General features: G+C 54.7%; 1 protein-coding gene across 3 annotated transcripts in view; it reads left to right on the top strand.

Annotated features, from left to right (window-relative positions):
- PRDM2 (PR/SET domain 2) overlaps positions 1 to 23,267 on the top strand; it is a 117,727-nt gene extending 94,460 nt beyond the window's left edge. For 2 of the 3 annotated variants that reach the window (XM_044237213.1, XM_044237209.1), the window contains 2 exons: positions 16,443 to 16,586; positions 21,381 to 23,267. In XM_044237213.1, the coding sequence (XP_044093148.1) occupies positions 16,443 to 16,586; positions 21,381 to 21,406 (170 nt within the window). In that variant the 3' untranslated portion in view covers positions 21,407 to 23,267. Of the gene's footprint in view, positions 1 to 288; positions 397 to 16,442; positions 16,587 to 21,380 lie in introns of those variants that run through there. The other variant, XM_044237210.1, reaches the window with a different exon arrangement.
- Positions 23,268 to 25,425: the final 2,158 nt, after the last annotated feature.

Raw genomic sequence — 25,425 nt, forward strand, 5'->3', positions numbered from 1 at the left:
GTGACTCCACCCACTTCGTTGGGCTGTGGGGTCTCCCCGATGACCGATGGTGACACGTCGCGCCAAGGGCGGTTTTGTTGCAGAGTCTGTGTACCACAGTGGGAATAAGCATTGGCCTTGAGCCCTTGTGCCCTGGGTCTTCGTCCCCCTCGGTACCACTTGTAACCTAGGTGGGCCTATCTGACCACCTCGCCTGCACGCTCACAAATAAATCTTGGGGGGGGGAAAAAAAAGCAGGGGGACGGGTGCCTGAGTGACTCAGTCTAAGTGTCCAACTTTTGGTTTCAGCTCAGGTTGTGATCTCAAGGTCCTGAGACTGATCCCCACGTCGGGCTTGGTGCTGAGTGTGAAGCCTGCGTAAGATTCTCTCTCCCTCTCCCTGTGCCCCTCCCACACCCTCCCCCAGTCTCAAATAAATAAATCTTTAAATAAGTCAACCTTTAAATCCGTCAATAAATCAATAAAATAAAAGCACAAGCAGTTTCTGCAGGAGCTCTTCCAAAAGCTCCACAGGATCACCATTCAAGTCCCACCGCTTCCGCCCGGGCTGGCTGCCAGGCCGTTGGCCTCTTCCGTGGGGGGGGGGGAACTCGCCACCACCGCCCCAGCCACTGGCTACTGAACCCTTATACTAAGCATAGGGCCCACCTCCTTGGGACATAGCAACCCGCAGAGCAACCATGGATTTGCCCGCAGGTTGCTCCTAATTTTAAAGGCTGTGGAAGAAAAGGATACCTTCATGGCAGCGGACAGACATCAGTTTCTGTTAGTCCTAGAACAGATGGTTTCTACCTTTGGTGAGATTAGAACTTAAGTCAGAATTTTAGAAAACTCCTAAAGCCTTTGTGGGTGCTCTCCTTCCCTCCATGGGGCCCACCCTGGCCTCCTGGGAGAGACCTTCATGGGAGCAGTGTGGGCCCATGTAGGGCTTCAGCCTAGAGTGGCCAGCCATGGCCACGCATGAATGGGATTCAAGGTTCAGAACTCTCCAGTGGCCTCTGGCCTTCCCTGAGGGATAGTGTGGTGCAGGCCAGCAGTGGCCTGGTTTTGAGGTTTCACTGTGATTTCATTGAAGGCAGGCAGTGGGATGTAGGTAAGGGCATTGAACAGCTCTGGGCCTGGAGCTGCTGAGCAGTTGTCACCTCCTCCAAGAAGCCTTCCCAGACCATCGAGTTGGAAATACTGCCCTTGGCCCTCTCCATCTCCGTACTCCACCCTCCTGTTCTTGGGGACACTTAACCCTAGTATGCATTCTTGTTACCGGTTTGTCCCATGTGTTTACTAGAAGGGACATTCTGCCTGGGAGGCTGGACCTTGGAGTCGTTCCCTGCTGCATTTCCAGCATCTGTAGCAGTGCCGGGCACATAGTAGCCACTGAATAAATACTTGTTGACTGACTAAAAGATTTGAATCCTGGCTTTATTACGTACCAGCTCCATAACCTTGGACAAATGACTCAAGTGCTCTGAGCCCCGGTTTTCCTTTCTGCAAAATGACAGTAGTGATCCGACAGCAAAGGCTGGTTGTGAAGACAGCAGATGGGCCCGTGAGGACCACCCATGCCGCCTGCCGTAGTAAGGGGCTTCGTAAACAATAGCGGCTACGCGGTTCCTAAAAGATGCCCTCTTGAATGTCCACTGTGGCCCGTGCTCAAAGGTGACGTGCCACGCAGGAGATTTTATACACTGGCACACGTTGCAGTAGCTGGAACACTGATCGTGCCCTGCCTCTGCCCAGAGAGAAAGCTCTCCGGTGGCGAGGAGTTGCCGGTCCTGCTGCCACCGACCCCCGGGCCTTTGCTGCGTCCGAGCCAGGCCTGAGCGACTTCCTGTCCTCGTCAGGCACTCCCACATCAAAGATAAAGGGAAGGAGCTATCAGACAGGGTAGCCGTTGTTCAAATCAGGGTGAGGAAAAAGCACATTGTAATTTTATCACCTCTCCACATAATGTTATTTCTCTCGGTTTGGAATTTCAAACCCAACATGGAAATTTTTTTAAAAAGTCAAGTTCAGAGGAAAACCTTCATTAGCTCTGTGTAAAATCATGAAAACCCAATCGAACCCCAGTTCGTTGAAGTGACAGTAGTGTACGAATGATCGCTGTTCACTTTCAAGGGTCTGCTGGCCACCGTTGTCGGGGCGTTTCAGCTCTTCTCCCCTGTGATCATTACGACATCTCTACGAAGACGACCCTTTCGTGTTCTCCCATTTTACAAGTGGGGACACGTCGCACACCGAGGTGAGGCCATTTGCCCGAGGTCACGGCAGTGTGGCTCCATCTCCGGCAGGAGTCTGGTCCCCCTCGTCCCCGCTGATCTGGGAGTGAGGCCCCCATCCTTCCTGCGGCTTCCTGCAATGCCTTGTCCTTTATGAAGCAGGGAGGAGACCGGCCTTACTTGCCCGCGTGTTGACAAGAAGCACCTGCTACCGCAGAGGTGCTCCAGCGGAGGAGGCAGACCGGGCCGCCGACCAGGCCGGGTCCCTGGTGGTCTAGCGTGCTCCCAGGAGACCGGGAGGGCTGTGTGCTTGCAGCTAGGCCTGCGGTTTGGCCCCATCGCTACCGGAGCTGACCCGGGTGCTGACTGGTTCTGACAGTCAAACCTTGCTTCCTAGTGGCCCCTCTTGTCCCTGTCTTCCCCAGTCACGGTTGGCAAGTAGGTTTCCTTAGGTGCGTGGGGGAGGAGCTGCTCGGTGCGGCACAGGCTTGCCTCCGACGTGGGGTCGCGCTTGGGGACGCGGGGCCGGGCTCAGTGCCTGGTGTCCACCTCAGAAGCAGGAAGGCGTGGCCCTGCCGGGAGTGGGCTGCCTCCGGTCCTAGCGCTCTGCCGCTTCCCTGATGTTGGAGACTCCACTGGGCAGAATTTCCCCTCCCCAGGAAGGCTCGAGGTAACCAGGGACGTCGTCGTGAAAAGGTGATGCTCTCTGAGACAGTCCAGGCATGGATGGGAATGGGTGGTTTGTGCGCGCTCCTCCCATGGGCAAGGTGTGCCGCCTGTTTCTTCTCTTGGCCTAATGGCTGCCCTCTGTGTCTGGGGATGTGCTTGATTCAGTATGACGTACACAGCGGTGGTCGACTCTGCAGGGAAGTCAGGGCTCACCCATCTCGTCACGTGGCACACGGGCTGATGCACCTACACGGTGAACTTCCTCCCTTACCTCCAGATCTTGATCCAGAAGCTTTTCAGAATTCTCTGATAACTGGTGCCTAGGATTGTAGGTGTTTATGCCTATCTTTATCATCTATATCTAGACTCTTGATTGAAATATACTAGCAAGTTTGGTGAAAACCTATGTTAACCGCTTTGGTGTAGGAACCAGCCTTTTCTTTTTTTCTTTCTTCTTTTTAGAGTGTGAGCAGGAGGTAGGGTCACGGGGAGGGGCAGAGGGAGATGGGAAGCCTAACCCGGGGCTCGATCTCACCACCTTAAGATATGACCTGAGCTGAAATCAAGAGCCAGATGCTTCACCCAACTGGGCCACCCAGACGCCCCCGGAACCAACCGTTGTGATCCATCTCAGTGAACCGGTGCCAGACACTGTCGTTGAAGTATGTGCTGTTGTAAATGACGTCATCGCCATAATTAGTATGCTTTTTGGGCTTAAAACTGTAAAGATCACAATATGGCCGTTGTTATTGCCAGCTGTTGCAGGTGTTTTATTAAGGCGATGTCTGGAATTGTGTCGGACAGGTGCTTAGGTGAGGCGGGGGAGTGTTTTGCTGGTCCTGTGGACATCGTCTTGTTAGTGTCCGCGTGAGGGGCTGCGTTGCCTCCCGGTGTTCCCCGGTGCGTGAAGGGGCCGGAGTCTGCCTCACCAGTGTGTTCCCTTGGTGGGCCACCTGCACCAAAACCCACTCGGGAGGCTTACTTAAAATTCCCAACCTACTGAACCCTGATCTCTGGGCTGGGTCTTTGAAATCTTTGTGTTTTAGCTGCTGGGCTGCTCAGATAAGTGTTAAGCAGACTCAGGAGTTCTCTGGGTCTTAAAAAGAAAAAGCACAAGGGACATGGTATCACCCCATCTCATTATTGAAATTGCTTCTGGTCTTCGTTTGAAATCTTTTTCTTTTGTTTATCAGCAGTGTCTATCCAAGCGGCGTGTGCCAGTTTTCAGAACACTTCACGTACATTTCTCCTTAATCCTGATAACCACCCCATGACGGGTAGGGCGGCTCCCTAGGTGGGGACCCTGCTGGGTGTCAGAGCCGTGGTGGAAGTGAGGATTCTCTGCCTTGGCCGCGGTTGCTCTTTGTGTGTCTTTCCGGGGGTGGGGAGAGAGAGATGACCCTTGGCTCTTACCTTGCTTAGCCTCAGTGCTGCGTAGTCCTGCCAGGGCGTGTCACCGGTCCCCAGCCCCTGTGCGGCATCCAGCACACAGTCGCTGCTCCCTCAGTGTCTGTGCGAGAGAAGGGGAGAAAGCCTCCAGGAATCATAGAGTCAAAATTAGACCACCCTGCTTAGCGGACCCTGACTTAGAGGACTTTTTGGCTTCAAGTGTGAATTTTGGGGCACTTAATTGATAGAGAGAGCAGTTGCATAAATAAATGACCAATTAAGATCAGGTTGAAAGAAAAGGATTAGTTATTTGGCGATAGTTAATTACAATCAGCATTAAAGCGTTGCCACCTCGGGGCACAGGCCTCAAGTTTAAGGAGGAGTAAGGGAAACCGAGCAAGAAACCAGAGAGGCAGGAGGAGGTTGTGTGCTGAAGTCCTGCGTAGCCGGCGGCTCATTAACTCAGTAGGGAAATAGGGAAATTGCCCCAGCGCCCACACAGGCCGCCCGTGACCGTCATCGAGCTTCCTGAACTTCATGGGGGCTGGAACTATCCAGGTACTCCCTTACATTTTTAAACCCTTTCTTCCAGTTTTGGCTCTGGAAGTAGGGTCACCCTCCCTCCGTCACCAGATTTAATTCTGCCTCCTGATACTCCACATCTCCTAAGGGGTCCCTCTCTCGTAGGACCTCCAAAATACACAGCTGCAGAAAATACTCGTGTGTGTTCATATTTTTGCTCAAAATAGCGAATCCCTTACTCTCAAATTTCACCATGTCCTACATCTGTGACAGGGCTGTGCTGGACCAGGCTGTTCGGCCACCGGGGCCCGCAGCTCAGTGTCACTCACCGGGGCCTTTTTCCCGCTCCCTCGTGTTCGAGCTGCAGGGTGATGTGATCCCGCCACCTGCCGAGGTCACAGGGTGGTGTGTGCTCCATGAAGGACGCCCTGGGCTCGCCCATGTGCACGTCCGTCTCCACGTCCAGCGCGGTCACCGCCGCCTGAGGACTAGTGTGAGCATGTCTTGCCGAGTGCCGGGTCGGCCAGGGCAGGTGCTGCCAGGAACCTTTCGGAACTTCTGGGACGATACCAGCTGGGGATCAACCGAAGTACAGTTGAAGTTCAGCCAGTGTTTTGTTGACTCAACCCTCCGTGTTGACGGATGCTGTGCATTCCCTCCGGAACACATCCTGACGACACCCGCAGGGAGAGCCGTTGCTTTTCTATCCCCAGCGGCCAAGTTCAGAGCTGCCAGAAGTCCGCTGTATTTGTTCCCAGGCCTGTTTATGCCACTCATGTCTGTTATTGTCCTCCTGTGACTCGTTTTGTCCGTTTACAGACAGACAAAATATGAGCATGGAGTTGTTTATGAAAAACAGGTCGAATGCTTAGCAAGTCTCATGGTAATTTGCTTAAACACCTGTCATCCAGTTAGGTGTGGGTGAGAAGCCTTTAAAAATTTGCATGAAGGCTTAGGAAGATTTTGCACTGTGATCGCTTTTATTAGTGACTTAAGTTCTTGTCCCCACTTTACACAGTACCCAGAAATCATGGGCCATGCATCATGGGGACGCTTTATTTTGGGAAAGGCAGTGTAGGTCTTAGGGTTCCATCCATTCCTTCCGTTACCTAGACATTTGGATGTCGAGTGCCGTGTGCCCAGCACTGTTGAGGGTGTAGCAGTATCTGAAACTGATTTTCTAGGGTGGGGGAGACGGACTGTGAACAAGCAAGAAGCTACATGGAATGTCAGGTGGTGAGTGCTGTGGACAGAGGTAAAACAGAAAAGTGGGATAGAGAGATCTGAAATCAGAATGGGGGCTACCATTTAAAACGGGGGTGAGGGCGGTCAGAGAAAGCCTGGCTGAAAGGGGGACGTTTAAACAAAGACTTAGAAGTGAGGAAGCAAACGTGGGGACCTAGGGAGGAGGGCGCTTGGCAGAAGGACTAACAAGTGCAAAGGTCCTGAGGCAGAAACATCCTTGGTGTGCTCAGGGAACACTGGGGAGGCCGGCTTGGCTGGAGGGGGATGGGGGGTAAAGTCAGGGAGGTACCCAGGAGATGCTGCAGCCATTGTAAGGACTTTCCTTGTACTGAGTGAGTGGAAGGCATTGGGGGGCTCTGAGGGGACTAATACGGGATGAATGGCCTTCTGGAAGAATCTCCCTTGCTGATCTGTTAAGGATCGACTAAAAGAAGCCAAGAGCAGAAATACAGCCTAGGAAGGGAATGCAGTAACCCAGGTGAGGAATGATGGTAGCTGGATGGGTCTGTGGCAGTGGAGGTCTGAACAGCCCCGGAGTTCTGGGTGTATTTTGAAGGTGGAGCCACAAGATTTGCTGAGGATCGGCTGGGGATTGGATGGGAGAATTGGGGATGACCACAGGTTTTTGTCTTTTTGTTTTTTGCCTATGTTTTCAGCATCCAAGTGCCTTCATTTTTTCCCCCTAGTAGGTGATGAGGTGAAGACTCTGATTGGATCCAGTTTGTATGCTGCGTGTGTGCTGGGGATTCAGGTTCAATGATGTGGTCTGCGATGCTGTGAGGCCCTCACGGAGAGATGTGGACAGGGTAGATGACTGAACAGTTTGAAGTTCAGAGGGAAGGACACAGCCAGAAATGTAAATTTGGGTGTCTCACAGGACGCACAGTGTTGAAAACCACAAGATTGGAGCCCCCTAAGAGCGAGTGTAGATAAAGAGGAGATGCCCAGGAATTGAGTCTGGGGGCGCTCCAGCATTGGGGAAATTTGGGAAGAGCCCGGAGGTGTTCTGGGCTGAGGGGGAACCAATGTAGCATGTGATGGCGGGGGGTGGTTCAGACTGGGCTCCGTGTGCTGGGGGCACCTCTCCTGGACTTGGGGAGGCAGGCCCTGCTGTGCAGCTCTCAGCGGCTTCTCTCGGGACCCCTCTGGCTCTCCTCTGGGCCTGCTCAGTGGGTGGGGATGCCCCTGACCCCCCCGGGGAGGCATCTCCACCCCAACCATCCCCACGGAGCGGTCCCGTTTCTCCAGGGCTGTTTCCTGTCTGAATCCCAACTGCAGCAAGCCAAGAGTGACCCCGTTGAAAATGCAGGGACTGTCCTCGGCTTCTCACAGGTTGTCAGAGCCGCGGATAGTAAAAAGCAAAAGATCCCCGTGTAACCAGATCTGCAAGTCACGGTTCAGAAAAGGCCCAGGGTAGAGACTGGGTGGCTTCTTACCCTGGTCTTGTTCTGATTTGTCAAGTCCCCAAATCAACTTGCTCTGAGACTCAGGACAGGAAGGATCTGGGGGTGTGAAATGGTAGTAAGAGTTCTCGCCCCTAGCCCCCATCCTGGGGGAGTGGCCTTCAGGGACAAGCAGGACTTCTTTGGGAAGTGCTTCCTGGGGGTAAAGTAAGTTATGCATTTTCTGCTTTCTTTACCTTCCCTCCCTCCCCTTCGCCATAAAATAAAGCAAAAGGCAACAAGGTAAAGAGAAACAAATCTTGAAATGTATTTCAGATGTCCCAGAGCCCAAGTGTCAGGGCGTAAACAGAAACTGTGCACACACACACACGCGCGCACAAACACACACACACACACACAGTATTTCTGTGGTTCGTTCCCTTGTTCTGAGCTCTGGTAGTGTCTATTTTCCACACTTCGTGATCATGTATTTACATCTGTATTATACAAATGGTGACCTTCCCCTTCTAGGACACCTGCCGCTGGGGGGCAGAGACCAGTGTGTTTGGTTTATAGCTGTGTCCCCAGGGCTGGGTATACAGTAGGTGCCTGACTGATGCATACTTCTAATCACTGGAGTGCCTGGCTTTGTTTAGTGTGGAGACAAGAAGGCTGGCACCCCATAGTAAGTCTCAAGGACATGTCCCCTCGAAGGCACATGACAGCACATATGTGCAGAGCGGGCAACCCGACTCCCAGAGATTGTACTAAATCAAATTCAGGACACATTGCTTCATACGGCTGATTTTATTTTACTTTATTTTTTACTTTGTGAAGTTTTATATATTTATTTGACAGAGCGAGAGAGCAAGCATGAGTCAGGGGCAGAGGGAGAGGGAGAGGGAGAAGCAGACTCCCCGCCTAGCAGGGAGCAAGACAAGGCATCAGTCCCAGGACCCCGAGATCATGACCTGAGCCAAAGGCTTAACTGACGGAGGCACCCAGGCGTCCCCTAAGTGGCTGATTTTAGAAAATTTCTGTTCAGAAAGGCTAAATTAATTTTTCTTTATTTGCGATGCTCTGCAGGGCCCTCCCCTCCCCTCCCCGCCAGAGGCTTAGCGTAGATCAGAGCCATCCCCTGATAGAGTCTCGTGCCTTCAGCGGGCACGTCGGCTCGGCTCCCCACCATGTCCTGTGTACCTGGCACAGAGCAGGCCTCCATCGCATCACTGTTACCACATCAATGGGGGCGACATAAGCTTGGGGTCAGTGACCGCCTGCGTCCTCCTCCTGGGAATTTATACCGCCGTCAGCACATTAAAGGCTCAGGAGTCCTGCGGAGACACGCCTGTGTGGCTTCAAGTGCCCGTGCTCGGGCTCTGATCCCAGCTCCGCCTCTCGCCAGCGCTGTGTTCTTGGGTGAGGTGCCGAACCTCTCTGTGCCTTTAGGTCCTCGTGTAGAACATCTAGCAATTCCCATCTCACGAAGGTCTTGCGAGGATTAAATTTGTGATTCCAAGTCAAACACTGGGCACGGCCCTTGGCACCTAGTAGGCATGGAATGGTTGGCGGCCAGGGTGCAGACGAGAACACAGACACACGTGGCATCTGGGGGGACCGGTTCTACCGAACCTTGGTTTGGGAAATGCCGGGTGCATGGGAGACGCATTAGGAAGGTCTTCATTCCTCGCCTGTCACTACTTGGCTGTGGGTCTCTGGGCCCGGGGGTCTGTCCCCCGCAGGAAGGTAGCCTATTTGAATGGCCTCCCCATTAGCCTGGGTCCAAATCACCGAGGACCCTTGCCTTTTGGGCAGCATCACTGTTGCTGACCAATGTCCCTGTTCAGGCCCAGAGCCAGGCCTCCTGAGATGAGCTGGTTGAGACGCCTCTGTAGCAGAGGAGCCCCCTGAGCTCCCACAAGGCCTCTCCCGTAAGGCAGCCGCCTCCTCTCGTTAGTGTCCTGGGCTGGGCACCAGCATCAAGAGGTAGAGACCCCCTTCAGAGGACAGACCCACACAGGGCTCACGGGACCCTCAGTCCCAGCAGCTACAGACCATGTGGGCCTTGGTCCCTGGGGTTGAGTCATCTCTTTCACCTTTGCCTCGTGTCAACTTTAAAAGACGGGAATGCTCATAATAACGAAGACTTAGCGTCTTTATGGAATTGTGCCGCTTAAAAGAGCTTTCCATGAGGATCTCAGTGGAGGCCCATCTGTCCCTTTCTGTCTCAAAGGAGAACCTGCTTCGTGTGTGTTCATCTTACTGACAATGCGTGTATTTGCTTGGGTTTTCTTTCGGCCTCCCTCCTGGTTCTAGATGTCTCCTTGGGTGTTAGAAAGCAGCCTGTTTCTGCTCAGTGAGAGGGGAGAGGAGATGGTGTTGGGGGCGCACCAGGGCTTAGTCAGGGGGTGCTGGAGCAAAGTGCGGTGCTATGTGTCCGTGCCCGAGGATCCGCTCGTCTGTCCAGCCTGCTGGGTCCTGCCGGGGCTGCTTGGGCCTGAGCTGGGCTCGTCTGGGGCACTGGCTGTCCTTTGCCCGTGGGATGCAGCCAGACCTGAGCCTCTGCCCTGAGGGGCGCGGGGAGGGTCTGTCTGGGACCCCTGAGGCCTGTGGAGTCGCGTTCAAAGAATTGTAACCGTGGGGACCTGGTCCCGTGGTTTGGCAGGGGCCTTGGCAGTGAGAGGAAGTTACTTCCCGGCATGATTTGGTTTCTGAGCAGGGAAGACAGGCGTGTTTGGGGGTCTGGGCTCCGGGTTTGCTGTTTACCTGTCCAGGGAACATTCTCCAAGCACCGCTTATGCGAGGCGGGTGGGTGAGAAGTGGACACAGATCGTGCCCCTTGGGGCTTGAGTTTGGTCTCACCTGTGGGGCACCTGCCTCCCATGGCTCTTTGTCCCAAGTCTGTTGAGGCTTCACTGTGCCCTACCTCCCCATTTTCGTGTCCCCAAATAGGTAATGAGGCCACTTTGTGTCCCCTTGCTGCTTCCCCAGAACAGCTTGCCATGTGACCTTGCACTGTGAGTGACCTTCTCGCTTGGCTCAGTTTCCTCACTGAGAAAAAGGCGCTGCTTAGCATGAGTGCGGGGGTCCCCTGCTCCTCTCCTGGCCTGGCAAGGTGGGAGGTGCCACCCTGGCAGGGATCTCCCTGCTGGCAGCTCCCTTTGGCTGAGGTCACCACAGGCCAGCCCAGCCTTCCTGTTGCCTGGGCTGTGTTATGAGCTGTCACATGCTGGGTATTTGGAGTTCAAGCCAAACAGGTTTGGGGATTAATGGCCTCTGAAGACCTCAGATCCTGGCACAAAAGCCCCATGAGGCAGGGACACGATTGGTCTGGTGGATGCGTGGCGGCCAAATCCAGAGCCAGCATGGGCACGTGGCTGCCTTCAGAGCTGGAGAGAGGGAAGGAGAATCCGTGTGCTGAGCCGCAGACTTCAGGTCTGGATCAGATCTGAGTCCCGGCTCCCTCCCTCACTGCCCTTTCCCCATCTCTCCGCATCTCTGTGTGACTGCAGTTACTTAACACGTCTGTGTTCCTGTCTCCTCGGCCAGAGAAAGGGCACAATAGCCTTTCTCATGTGGTTAGAAGGAAGAGTGAATGAAAATACTATCAGAGCCCAGGGCTGCCGGGGCTGGTGATGCCTAGCGGCCCGCATTAGCTGCGCGTCCCCCCGCCCCATCCCCGGCCCCCAGCGTCTCCACTTGAAGCTCAGTGACTGTGCAGGCCAGTGGTTTCAGACCTTTGCTCCTGACCCCCAGAGGCCACTTGCATTGTCCTCGTCTAGGCTTCAGAGTCCCTCTTAGGCACGGCCACCTAGCACGTGGCCTGCATTGACTCCCTGCTGAAGGTGTGCCCAGCCCCTCTGTCCCCTGACTTCGGTGTACAGATCCCCTGTATGCTCCAGGGAGCTTGTTAAAATGCAGGTTCCTGACTCAGGAGGTCCTGGGGGCGCCAAGCAGTGGCATTTCTAACAAGCCCTAGGGGACTGCGGACCACACTCTGAGGATACAGACCTAGACCAGTGGCTCTCAGAGTTGGCTTTTATAGCTTTCAACGCCTGGCATGCAAACCGGCTCAGTTAAAATCTGTAGGGCTGAGGCACGGGCTGCAGGGTTGTTTTAATCTCTCCAGGTGACTTCAGTGAGCATTGGAGTTTGAGACCCCTGCCTCCCACCCCCCCACCCCACCCTGCCTCTCAAGCCAGGGTTCCTCTGCACGGACATGGTTCCGGCTCCAAGCCCGCGCGGGTGGCTGACCTGTGGGCAAACGGTTAACCCCATCTGGCTTCTTGGAATATTGAGAAACACTCTTTGGTCCCCATCACTACAAGAACTGCCTCAGGGAGGGGCACCCAGGCACTGGGCTCCTATGGGCCTGGATTCAGTTTGGCTGCACCCCTGTTGGCAGGAGAACTTGGATGGGACACTGGGCTTCCTCACCTCTCTGAACCTCTGTTTCTTCCTTTGTAAGACACAGATCATCCTAGTTTCTGCCTTAAGGGCTGCTGGGAATATTTGGGGAGCTCCTGTACAGCACCCGAAGTAGCTCTAGGCGCATAGTAGGTTCTCGAAGTGATACTGTTGCGTAGTTTTCCTTGCTTGACATCTCATCTCACGGGTGGGATGGCTGTGGTCCAGCGAGGTGGCGGCACTCTCCTGAGGCCACACAGCAAGTCAGCGGCAGATTCAGGGCTGAGCCTTGGGCTCCTGCATCCCAGTGTTGGGCCACTTCTCCTGCCTCTGACGCCTAACCTGGGGACTTCATCTGAGGGGCAGGGCCTCCCTGGAATGGAAGGGGCTGTCTGCTCGCGGAAGGAAGATGCCACCCTGCCCGAGGTGGCTGGCGGCTGGCGCCAGGACGCGGGCGGTGACTCCCACAGCCCCGACGTGTGGGGCTTCACCCAGCCTCCAGGGATTTCCAGCAGCGTCTCCGGTTGTCCCACCTTGGCTCTGGCTCCCACACACTTGGCCCCTCCCTTCACCTCTGGCTAGACTGCAGAGCATCAGACACGGACTTCAAATGGATTGTGCTCCGAGAATTTATAGAGAGTTGTGTAAGACTCCTGTGTGGCCGAACCAGCTCCAGGGATGACGTTCCAGGACATTGCCCTCGACTCCTGCGGAAGGAGCGACAAGGCAAGCCAGGGGACGCTACTCAGTAGGTCGTGGCATCCTGGCAGGCGGCAGGGAGACTCCTGCGGGGACCGGAGAGCCCCTGGCCTCCTCCTCTCCCAAGCCCATTTCCCTCTCGGCCTCCCTTGACCCAACTCTCCTCGAGGGAGGTCACTGGACCCTCCTGTCTTGGACTCACTTGGGGTTTGTCTCCGCCATGCCCTGAAGGCTGCTGTTCCCATGGTTACCAGCAGCTCTGGGCCCCTGCTGACGATCGCTGTGGTTCTCCTTCCTGGCCTCAGTGATCTTTGGCAGTGGGGGACTCACCCTGGACAGGCTTGCCACCGCTTCCTCCCAGCTCCCTGACATCACCACCTGCCCCTCCCCATCCCGTCCTGGGTCCCTCCTCTTGCTGAGCCATCCAGGCCGCCCAGATGCTGATCAGCCCCAGACTCATCAGTTCCATTTCAGCAACCCACTTGACCTCTCTCTTGGGTCAAGTAAACACTTCAAATTGAATCTTTTTCAAACTGATCTCTCCCTGAATCCTCTCCTGCTCTCTTGTCATCTTGGCTAACGGCAAACCCTCCTGCTTTGGAGGTAGTCGAGACTCTGGTGTCTTCCTGGCCCTAGCCCCAGCCCCGACATCCAGTTCATCCACCCCTCCCCCCATTCCATTCTTGTCATCTTATCATCTGTGCCTAACACGGTGGCCAGGTCATGTCAGTCTGCTACCCAGAAGGACACCCTGGCTTCCGCCTCACTCAGGGCTCACAAGATGCTCTCTTCTGCCCCCTTTTCTCTGGCATTCCAGGCAAATTCCACCTCAGGCCCTTTGCACATACCATTTGCAACATGTGCAATGTGCCTTGCCAATGTGCCACGCCCCTTGCGTCCACACTGACTGCCCCTGTGTAGACACGCGCACATGGATATACTCGTGGGCCGGCACGTCCGGTGCTGAGAGTGTCCTCTGAGTGTAATCAGCCTAAGTGTAAACAACCGCCCAGTGGCATTACTATTGCTCCCGTTTTGCAGATGGTGAAACCAGAGCCCAGAGAGGCCCCTGACCTGCCCAGCTCACACAGCCAGGAACCTAGAATCAGGTCTTCGTGTGGTAGCCGCAGCTGTCTGAGAACGGGGGAAATGTCTGGGTCCGCAGACGTTGTTCCTCAGCACCTGACATCTCCGCTCCAGGCCACCCCTGGTCTCTCTAGAGTTCTCTGACCACAGGAAGCGTTTCTTGGTCAATGAAGGAGACTGTCCTGCTGGACATCACTGCCCTAGACACTTAAGTTGTGACCTGGTGTCTCCCCAGAGATTGTGGTCCGTGGAGCTGAAAGCCCTGGGCTCTGCTCCCCCAGGAAAGTCTCTGAATCTCTGTGAGCCTCAGTGTCCTCATCTGTGAAATGGGTGTAAAAAGTGCGTTTTCTCCTCACCTCCTGAGCTGCTGGGAGGGTGTGGTGATAACCACCCGGAAAGTACTTGGGAATTACAAGGGCTGTGTGCATGCCAGCTGGGGTTGCCCTCACTGCGCCAGGCCGTGTGCTGAGAGGTGGGGAGAGGAGCCTGCCTAGGGGGCCTTTACCCCTGACCCTAAACTCCACCAACCACCGGATGTCCAGGGATGGGGAGAAAGCCTGCCCCCTAGTGGAAGTGGCTGTGGTTGCCTCGGCTGCAGGAGCCTGTGTGCAAGGGAGCAGAGAAATGTCAGACGGCAGGTGGCTAGAGACCAGGGGACATAAGTTTGTTGGACTGATCTGATTTTTGAGCATTTAAAAATTGTGAAATGCTGGTAACAGAGAGGGAGACGTGGAAATTGATGTAGACCCTGCCTCTCTTCAGAGCTGCTGCTCATTCTGTTCCTGTGCATTGGCGACATTTTGGCAGACGGGACAGTGTAGGGGCCCCGGCAGGTGGCTGGGACTGTTCTTTCTTGCCCAGCAGGCCCAGGGCATCCCAGATTTCCAGGCCGCCTCACAGGAGACTGTCCCTCCCACAGGCAGGTCGGCCGGCTGAGCGGCTGAGTTCACCCTGGGGTCCCAGCCAGCCTCCAGGGCCACCTCCTGGGCTTTGGATGGTCCATCGGGGGCACAGGCTTGCCGCTGAGCATGGGGTGTCCTTTAGTTTTCTGCCTTGAGTCTTGCTTGGCTAGTAGAAGCAGCTGACCGCAGACCTTGATCACACAGTGGTAGGAGGAATCCACATGGGGCAGCCCCGCACCTTGACCGAGAGTTAGGCCCTCGCTTGTTTGTTTACATGTTTGTTTATGCATTCACTTACTTCGTTTATTGTAATAGGTATTTTTCGATAACTGCCTCTGCCAACTTTGATGCGATTCACTTTTCGGATCATTCTCTGCCCCGGGGGCTGTCCTGAGCGCTGTGGAGTGTTTGACAGCATTCCCTGACGCCGTCCACTAGGTGCCATTGCAACGTCCCTCCCCTCGGAGGTGACCACCAAAAACGTTTCCAGACACTGCCAAGTGCTTGTGCTTGTGAAGAACCACTGATCTAGGGGCACCCGGGTGGCTCAGTCGTTAAGTGTCTGCCTTCTGCTCAGGTCATGATCCTGGGGTTCTGGGATCAAGCCCCGCATTGAGCTCCCTGCTCAGTGGGAAGCCTGCTTCTCCCTCTCCCTCTCTCCCTGCTTGTGTTCCCTTTCTCGCTGTGTTTCTCTCTCTCTGTCAAATAAGTAAATAAAATAAACATAACCACTGACCTAAACCCTGATGTGTCAGCTTCGAGACTGGCCCCATTCCCATCTCTTGCTCCTTCAGGCACAGCTGTCTCTGAGCCAACACCTGACAGGGGTGAGGCTCACCCTTCCCGCTTTCCCGCCCACCCCACCTTCCTCCTCTCCTGACCAGAGGGCCTGCTCACTTCTGTCTGGGGAACAGATTTGGGACCTGAGACAAGTTCCTTAGCCTCCTGTGACCTGTTTCCTCTTGTGCAGTTCGGGCTGCTACAGTAGGCGCCTTGCTAAGGGTACGTAGAGTAGGAGAGTTGTATGTGTAAGTACTTAGCATGTTTTCAGTGTGCACGTTGTTCTTTTCGAACAGCTCTTTATTTTTGTTGTGCTAAGATGGGGGTGCGTCAGTGAATAGGACAAAAGCCCCGACCTTGGGATTTCATAGCCCATGAGGGAGGCAGGTACATTATCCCGCCATTGCAATTCAGTGTAATGAGTGCTGTGGTGCGAAGGTGCGAGGGGGCAGTGGGAGCCTGCAGGAGGGCTGCCCCATGCCGGAGTTAAAGAAGGAAGGCTTCCTGGAGGAGGTGGTATCCCGGCCAGGACCTGAAAGATGAGTCTGGGTTAGCGAGGTAAAGGAATGGGATCTAGGTTATCTCTCTTTTAAAAAATCCTTAAATGCTTTCCTGGGGAAAAAAAAAAAAATCTTATTGAATGGGCTCTGGTAGCAGAAAGGGCCAGACTGTGTCATGGGATCCAGGCTCACACCCCCTCAGGGATGCCCAAAATGAAAGTGCTTGGTGCAGTGAGGCTGGGATAGGGGGCCAAGTGCAGAGCTCCTGGCCTGGAGGAGACCACTGCAGGGGATGGATGTAACGTGGTACCGGAAACCTCCCCAGATGCTTCCAAGGAGGGGGCGGTGCCTGGGAGGCAGCTGGGGCACAGCACAGCTGCTGTGTCTGCACAGCTGGGCTCCATTCCCAGCTCGCCTGTCCCTCTCTGGGGCTCGTCTGGACAGCACTGTGCAGTGCAGTGTCACAGAACCCGGCTGGGGTTTGCTTCTGCTCACCCTGTTCCTTGCAAGGGGAGGGAAGGTGGTGGGCAGAGCTCGGTGGAACTCACGTGGGTCATTAAAGCCCACATCCTGTGGGCCTTGAGGTGCCATCCGGGCCTGGTGGCGGGCCCTGCTGATGGTGTATATCGTTCCTCTCCCCAACAGCTACAGTCTCCGCCTGGCATCCCGGTGCCCTCCGCCAGCCGCCCCGTACATCACCAGGCAGTGTAGGAATGTCAAGGCCACGGCGGCAGCCCAGTTCCAGGGACCCCTCTTCAAAGAGTAGACCCTTCGCCTGCTCCCTGACAGGTACGTGGAGGGTGGGGAAGCGCTGGGGGTTGAGGGGCACCAGGCTTGGGTCTTGGGGTGGGCTGGGAGGCAGGGAAGAGGGTGGGCATGATCGCCTGGGTGCTGGGGGGGCGGACACTGGGCCTTTCTGCAGGCAGGTGTGGACCCCAGCCCTGTCACTCCGGGGCTGTGGGATTGCCGCAAGGTACTCAGTCTCTCTGAGCCTCGATTTCCACATCAGTAAAATGGGGAGGACAGAATTACAAGTGTCACGTGTATGCAAGACAGGTAGAAAGTGCCTGGTGCACAGAAAGCACTAGCAGTCACTGGCTATCTGAGGACTTGCAGTTAGCTGGGATTTTTAATTAAGAATGGCAGGGACAGCCACAACAGCCAGCACTTACTCGAGACTTCTAGAGGCTTTAAGCCCACAGAAGATTGTGTGGTCTTTACTCCCACAGTGTGTTTGAAAGTGAAAGTAATAGTATTCTGCAAATATAAAACGTAAACTTAGGTTGAACCTGAAGTCTCTTTCTAGATTTTCTGGTGGTAAAACCTGAATTCCATCATGGAAGCTGGACTTTCCCTCTCTGGGGGTGCTGGGCTTGGCCAGTGAGCTCTAGTGGGCCTGGACTTCTTTGTTGGTGACGTGGCGTGTCTTCTGTCACTGTGTCCCTGAGACGGTGATGGGAGGACCCCACGTGCCAGGACACAGGGGCACCAGTTAAAAAATACAGACCCCAAGGTGCAACTCCAAACTTACTAAACAAGCATCCTGGTGTGCAGGGCCTGGGAATCTGTATTAGCAGGTGGCCCCATGATTCTGGGACACATCCAGGTGTGGGGATCCCTGCTTAATGCAGCAAGGGCAGTTCAGGATGAGAACACAGTTGTTTCGGGCAAGAATGGACTGAACTCTGAAACTTTGGGGTCTTCTGTCCTATACGTTCCTCCCTTTGCCTGTCCTGCTACCTGGAGGGCTCACTCACTCCTCCCTTCCTGAAGCTGCTGGAGGCTCTGGGCTTTATTTCTCTGGGGATCAGGGAGCGGCATGGAAACAAAATCCGCTTTCTCCGGGGACTCTGTTATCTTGAGCCAGAACTCAGCCTGTGTCTCCAGAACAAGGTCCAGAGAGGGCACGTGCCCCTGAGCCAGAATGCTGGGGAGCAGAGTTGAAATGTGTGCAAAGCACAGAACTGGAAGGCCCGGGAGAGGAGAGGCCCCAGGACAGTTCTGAATCCCAGCACAGCCCGGGCCCCTCCCTGTGGTGGCCGCTGCCATGTGGACGTCTGTGTTGATGGGCGCCAAGGTGTGGCCTATAGCCCAGAGCATGTGTTCTTTGTGGCCCAAGGCTGAGCTGGGTATAGCTGGATTGATTGGGCCGCAGACTGGGCTGTGACCCTCGGCCACTGCAGTCTGGTGGCGATGCGGGGTTTGCCGAGCACTGCTAATTCAGGCTCTGCCCCCGGGGGCCGAGGCATGACCCTGGAAGGATGCCTTCTCTTCCCTTACTAGCAGACATGTGCGGCTTCCCCAGCAAGGTGCTCAGATGAGTAGAGGTCCAAAGTAATTTGTGTCTGTGACTGATATTTATTTATATATATATATATATATGTAATTTAAAATTATATGTGATGTAATATATGATATAATATATGATATATATATATATAAAAATGTGATTTTAAAAACACCATACTTATACTATTTGTCGTAGCTCAGGCTGCATAACAGAGTACCATGGACTCTGGGGCTTAGACAAGACATTTACTTCTCACAGTGCTGGAAACTGAGCCTCTGAGCATCTGAGGTCGGGGCGCCAGCGTGGCTGGGTTTTGGTGAGGACCCTCTTCCTGACTTACAGGGGCCACTGTCATTGCTGTGTCCTCAGTAGTGGAGAGAGGAGGCTCTGGTGTCTCTTGTGAGGTCACCAAACTGGTCACGGGCGCCCCCACCCTCCTGACCCCATCTAAACCTCACACCTTCCAGAGGCCCCACCTCCAAATCCTGTCACACTGCGGGTAAGGGCTTCCATATATGAATTTGGCCGGGGAGAGGGGGCAGTTCCACATGTTTCCAGAATGATTTTTTAAGTGCTGTGACAAAGGATTTTAGCATGGGAAAGATGTGTGCGTCAAAATCCCCATTTCACAGGGAGGGAGACAGACACAGGGGCAAGTGGCAGAACTGGAGGCATTTGACTCCCTGAATGGAGAGAGGACTCCAACGCTCTGTGCTGCCCCCTCAAAGTCGTATGCCTAACTGTTGTGCTTATGAGGTCTGTTCTGGGGAAAGAGTGATGTCCAGTGCCCAGGCCCTGGGACTGCGCCTTCCCTGCCGTCCTTGCCCACTTAGAGGCTCTGGCTGGTTAACTCAACAGTCTGAACCCAGTGAGGAGCTCGCCTTTTCTCCGCTGCTGACTTCTCGTGTGCCTCCCTCCTCTGGCCTTTATCAATATCGTGGAAAGCCCAGGGCTTTCTGTTCACTTTTTGGCATAAAACACACCACCCTGTCTAGTCCTGCGAGAAAATGCCCCAGCACGTGCTCTCTGTCTCTGTCTCTCTCCGTTGCCTGAGGCCAGCACACTTGGGCCCTGGGGTCTTTGAGGGGGCTGTCCAGGGAAGAGCTTGGCGTCTCTCACTCATTTGGCCACTTCCCTGATCTTCCCCTCCGCTGCCGCTGGCCTCGGGCAGGCTTCCCAACACTGGTGGTCTCCTGAGGTTCTAGGGGCTGGGTGGGGTGACAAGAACCCTCCCCCTACCCGACAGCCTCCGCTCCCCTCCAGCCCCAGTGGTCCAACCCACAGCCCCTGCTGCTGGGGTCCCCACCCTGGAGGGCTGCTCCTCGGGCTGGGGATAGGCAGGCTGGCTTCTTTTGTGGATCCCACTTGATGACCTGCAGGTGACACACACCAGCCACACCAGATGGAGGAAATGCAGGCCACTCCTACGGCTGGCCCCTGTCTCTGTGTTCTTTTTCTCCCCCGGCTCATTTGGGACACACACAGGCCTCCACTAGGAAAGGAGGCCCCTGTTTCTTTAAGGTACCCTCATCTAGTGCCCCATCAAGAGATTTTGGGGGGGGGTGTGGAATGGACCCAGTGTAGTGGTTTAAGTGTGCATTTTCTGGAGGTGAATCCAGCAATCCTGGTAGGTATTTCACTTCTCTGTGTTTCAGTTTGCCCATCTGCAAAATGGGTTACTAGTCATATCTGTCTCATGGGTGTACCATAAGGAGGGCGCAGGTTAGTATATGAAAAGCCTTTAGGAAAGCGCCTGCCTGGTATGTCATAAGTGTGCCATCAGTTGGCGCTGCTGTTACCGTTCTCAGCCAGTCATCAACAGCCAATCATCAACATCAACATCAATAGTGGTAGAGTAATAATAATACTAGTTAGTGGTCGGAGTGGCAGTTCTAGCACTGATGACCAGGTCCATGGGGCGAGAGAATGGAGCGCCTGAACTTGGCCCACCATGACGCCAGGCTCATCTTCAGGCCCGGGCAGCAAGTGTTACTAAGTCCTGACAGCCCCCCCAATACCTCCATTCCTGGCTCAGGGTCAGGGACTGTGGGCGGGGTGTCTGTGGCCGAGGCACGCAGGAGAAGCCGGTCCCCCAGAACCAAAAGCACTCACAGGCTCTGAAGTGGGCTTGACCCATTTCAAGTCCCATGGCTGCCGCTTGTCATCAGCCTGACCTTGTAAAAATCACTAGTCCTCTCTGAGCCTCTGTTTTTTCTGTGCCAAATGGGGATCTGGGGATCTGTGTTACCTGCCGTGAGGGTCGTTGGAAGCATTAAAATGAAATCAGGTGGTGACGTAGTTGACTGTGGCAGAGTCTTTGGCAGGATTGACTGGAGTGAACATCTGTGTCCCCGGATCCAGCAGTTACACCACCAGGGAGACATGCAGTGGGAATGCGTGTGCATGCACACCAGAACCCGCGCACGGGGGAGGTCATACATTACATGTGCACGCCCAGCACTTCTGCTTGGATGAAGTGTGCACACATGGCCCCTGCACGTGTCCTCCAGACATAGATAAGCATGACTCAGGGTGGCCCCAGATTGGAAACTGCCCACTTGTCCTTGGCCGTGGACCAGCCAGATGAAGGAGGCACGATCCTCCAGCAGACTCCTGTAGCGAGGAGGTGGACGGAACTGCACACATGGGCTCAGGAGGGATGGATCACAGACATGTGCCAAAGGAGCCAGATGCAAAGTATACAGACGGATTGATTCCACTTATTTTAGTTAAAAATGGACAAAATCAGTCTATGGTGATAGAGGTCAGAGTGTTTATTCTGGGGGTGAGGGTTAGCGGTGGTCCTAGAAGAGAGCCTGGGGGGGGGCGAAGGGGAGGTGGGTCATGTTCGGTTTCCTATGTGGGAGCGGCTCACGCAGGCGTGTTCACAGTGAACATGCATGCATCAGGCTGTGCTTTTCTGTGTGTCAGTGGTGTACCGCAGTCGATCCTTTTATTTTTCATTTTTAAAAAAGATTGTATTTATTTGTCAGAGAAAGAGAGAGAGAGAAACGAGAGCAGGCACGTGAGCACAAGCAGGGGAAACAGCAGTCAGAGGAGGCAGAGGGAGAAGCAGGCTCTCCACTGAGCAGGGAGCCCGAAGCGGGGCTCGATCCCAGGAGCCTGGGATCATGACCTGAGCCGAAGGCAGACACTTAACCCACTGAGCCACCCAGGTGTTCCACGATTAGTCCTTTACTTTTAAAAATTAAATGAGGTGATGCTTCAGCAGCCCAGGGTAGGCACTGAGGATGCGGCCACTGTTACCGTTTTTCTTTTCTTTTTCTCCTCAGCACCTGAAGTGACCTGGAATCAGTGAAGCCAAAGGGACTGGCCTTCTGCCCTGCAGGGAGTACCGACCTATTCCACTTTCATGAGCCTGCGAGAGAAAGGAAGGGTGCGTGTGCGTGTGTGTGTGCGTGTGCGTGTGCGTGGTCTTCAGACGAGGGTCCCAAACCCCAGGGAGGCAGGAAGGCAGCTGATTCCACACCATGGATGACACTTGGGTGCAGCCGCTGGGACCGTGTTCTGCAGCTCAGCCTTCCTGCTGGGGGCGGGGGGCCTCTCCTACTATGCAATTTTTCAAGAGCTCCTTGATCCTGCTTTTTGCTTCTCGAGTTGTCTTTTGCCGTGGCGGGGACTGTGGGCTGGCTCAGGGGTCGGCTCCAGTCCTGTCTGAGGAAGGCCTTCCGGAGGAGGCCGAGTTTCCCCTTTTAACCACCCCACCTTCCCCAGCCTTCCACCATCTCTGGGAATCAGTGGCGTGTGGACGTGTCGGACCCTCACTGATCGACCTTATTGGCCTGCGCACTTTGAAAACCTCCCTTCTTTGCCTGAGCTGCTGGCTTGAGATTTAAAATTCTACTCAGTCCATTTCCGGAGAAAGTCCCTGTCCCCATTTGCAGATCTGGTTCCTCCCTTGAGAGAGGCGGGGGATGGGACAGCATGTGGGGGGAGGGGGAGGGCTCCCCGCCCCCACGCCGCACCCCTCCCTGCTGTGCTTCTTTTGCCTCCCTTGGTGGGACCATCAACACCTTTAGTGGCTGACCTCCTCAAATTAGCTGAAAAGGGAAACAAAAATTGGGAAATGAAAAATGATTTGGAGGATTAAGAAGCACGGGTGGGGGGCGGGGGAAGAGATTTCCAGAGGCCAGTCGCCTGCCAGGGGATGATGGAGCTGGCTTCCGCTCCGCACGGGACCACTCCGTGTCTCGGAGAAACGGGTGAGCTGAGCAGGAGTTTGGACCCAGTTCAGTGAGGGTCTTGGGTTTTGTGCCTTTGGGGCAGACCCTAGACACGGATGTCTGAGACCACTTTAGCGCTGTTTTCTCAGCGACTTTCAGTCGGGATGTACTGAACCCCAGTGGAAGGACAGCACTTGGAAGGACGTGAGTGGTCACACACAAAAAGGGACTTTTTTTTCAGGGCTACTATGGTTGATCTTGCAACTCTGTAAATATGTATGTAGACACTTTGAAAAGCACGTATTTATGTCCCTGACTGTAAATGTCCCCTTTTTAAAGTTTTATAACTTGTGTTATTTAATGAACCAGTCGACTGGCTGCAGTGTAGGCTCTGACGATGGTCCGGGAGGAAGGTCTCACGAGACCCTCACATGGGCAGAAAAGTGCCGATCGCCGGCCTCCATTCAGTTTTCCAACTTGCCACCCAGCTCCAAACCATCGTTTGTTTTCAGCTTCCATAAGCTGGCATCCTTTTGCCCACTCCGAAAATTAACCCTCACAAGCATGAAAAGCTGTGGCTGTTCCTTATCCTAACGATACGGTTTTGTCCCATAAATGTTGACACTCACGAACTGTACCCCAGCCTCTCGGTTCCGAGGGTTCCCGTTTGCAGCGGCAAGGAAGGCTCATGAATCCAAAGCTTCGAACGTCACCTTCAACCAATGGTGAATTCCAGAAAATGTTGTGGGGGACTGGGGGACACTAATTTTTGCATGTGCAAATGTGTGGGTCAGCCTTCGACCCTCTCAGACCAGCAGAAAAGGCTACGAGTGTCCCGGTCACAAAGACGGAGGCGGGGGGGGGGTCTTCTAAAGAGTGGTGTTTCCTGGTCAGTGGTGGTTTTCGGGCATGGGTGTGGATCACGGAAGAGAACGGTTCTGTATCTGCCATGTGAAGAAAATTAACAATAAAAGTGTGAAGCGCGATTGTAAGGAACAAGCCTGGGAGTGATCATTTTGGTTTCTGTGTTTTGCGTCCATTTTGGCAATTTCTGTGGGGTGGGGGTGGGTGGGTTGAAGCGGGCCCCGGAGGCCCCATTCCGACAATGAGAGCAACGCGAGGTTTCAAGGAAGCTCACTGTGGACATATCCTGTGGGGTGAGCAAGGTTCCTCTGTCCTCAGATCACTCTCCCTACCTGCCAGCCAGGAAGCTCAGCCATTTCACTGAGGCTAGACAGGCCTCTGTGATTGTCAATACATTCTCCTCTTTAGCTTTATTGTGATTGCTTTTACGTACCGTACAATGAACCCACATAAGTCAGTGTACAAATCGGGGGTTTTTTTTGTTTGTTTTGTGTTTTTTTATATTTGGAATTGCGCAACCATCACTGCATTCAATTTTAAAACATCTTCAATCATCCCCCAAAGAAATCCCATACCCATTAGCAGTCGCTCCCGATTTCTCCCTTTGGTTGCCCTAGGCAGCCACAGGTGTACGCTCTGTGCTTAGGTTCGCCCTTCCTAGACATTGCACGTAAATAGAATCGCATGGTGTGTGATCTTTCACGACCAGCTGCTTTTACTCCGTGTTTTCGAGGCGTACCCAGGCTGCAGTACGTATCAGCACTTCATTCCTTTTTATGGCCTAATAATCCCATTGTATGCTTTTATTTGTGCAATATTTGGGACATAGTTACACTTAAAACAAGGCATCACTCGTTGTTGATCTGGAACTCAACTGTGACAGGTGTGCTGGATCCTACCCAGTAAGTCTGCCTGTGCAGCAGTGACTCCAAGCCCACGGCTGATCTTTTAGGGACCATTTACTGTGAACTGCCATGGGCCAGATACTCCCCGCACATTCATTTTTTCCTATCAAGGCATCCCAGCAGGAAGGGTACCTCGACAGCCATTTCACAGATGAAGGAACAGGCTAGACACGTTAAGCAATTTGTCCCGGGGTCACACAGCCGGCAGATGTAGGCTGGAACTGCATTCAGCCCTTTAGGGCCTAAAGTTCTGTGTTCCTACTGCTGCCTCTGTGTTCTCGCTGCTGCCTCTGCTGCTGGTTCCTCCAGCTCTCCAGCCACCTGGCAGGTGGGAACACGACCACAGAGGTCAGTCCCCAGCTACCCAGAGCATAGCAGTCGGCTGTTGGACTTTGGCTCCCCCCCAGGTGCCTGGCAGGATGAGAAGCGTATGTTTAAAACTATGGGTTCTGTCCCAGGTGCGCGCCCTATTGGCCACGTGACCTTGCTTGGGCTTCCACTGGCCTCAGCTTGGTTCCTTGTTTGTACAAGGGGACGATCACCCAGCTTCCTGGATTCTAGCCACCACTACATTTGCTTAAAGTTAACTTATACCCCTCTGGGATCACCTGGCTGATTGTTAAAGGAGAAATCCCTGGTGTCTGCACCCCCCTTCCCCCCCCCATCTGTCGCATCAGAAGCCGGGGTGGGGGGGCGGGGGATTGCTACCGGGCCGACCCGCTCTGCAGGGCCCAATAACTTGAACGCCCGAAGCATGTCTGGAAACGAGCGTCGGGGCCTCAGGCAGACCACTGAATCAAGGGCGCCCCAGGGATGTGCATCAAGTAGGGTCTCCGGTGCTTGTTCTGAGCGTCAAGCTGTGACTGGCGCCAGGGCACCTCCAGGACTGGGGGACGGGCTCCAGAGGCTCAAACCCCCCCCCCCCCAGGTGCTGGGCAGGTCCTTAAGCCCGCCCGGGTGGCCCGCGGAGACCGGGGAAGCACAGCGCTGGGGGCAGGAGCGGGCGGTAGGGAGCCCCGCACGCCCCGCGCCAGCTGCCGGGGAAGGGTTAGGGCGCGGCGCCGGCGCCGGTCAGGTTAGGGCGCGGCGGCGCAGACTCCAGCGCTGGCCGCGTTCCGGTTGCCCGGGCAACCGTACCCCCGCCCCCGCCCAGGGTGCTCCTCCTTCTGACGTCGAGTGCCAGGTCATGAGCAGCCCGACGCTGCGTCACGCTATGTCGTGCGCCTCCCGCCGCCGGGTCACGTGGGCATCTCCTGGTTCAGGTCATCAGGGCAAGGGGAGCGCAGGGCGGGCAGGTGGCTTGGCAGAGAGCCGGAGCGCGCACCACGTTCCCTACAGTACGTGGCTCTGATTGTCTCCCGGTGTTGTGACTTGTTACTAACCCC

This window comes from Neovison vison, chromosome 2 (genome assembly GCF_020171115.1).
Source record: "Neovison vison isolate M4711 chromosome 2, ASM_NN_V1, whole genome shotgun sequence".
Lineage (NCBI taxonomy): Eukaryota > Metazoa > Chordata > Mammalia > Carnivora > Mustelidae > Neogale > Neogale vison.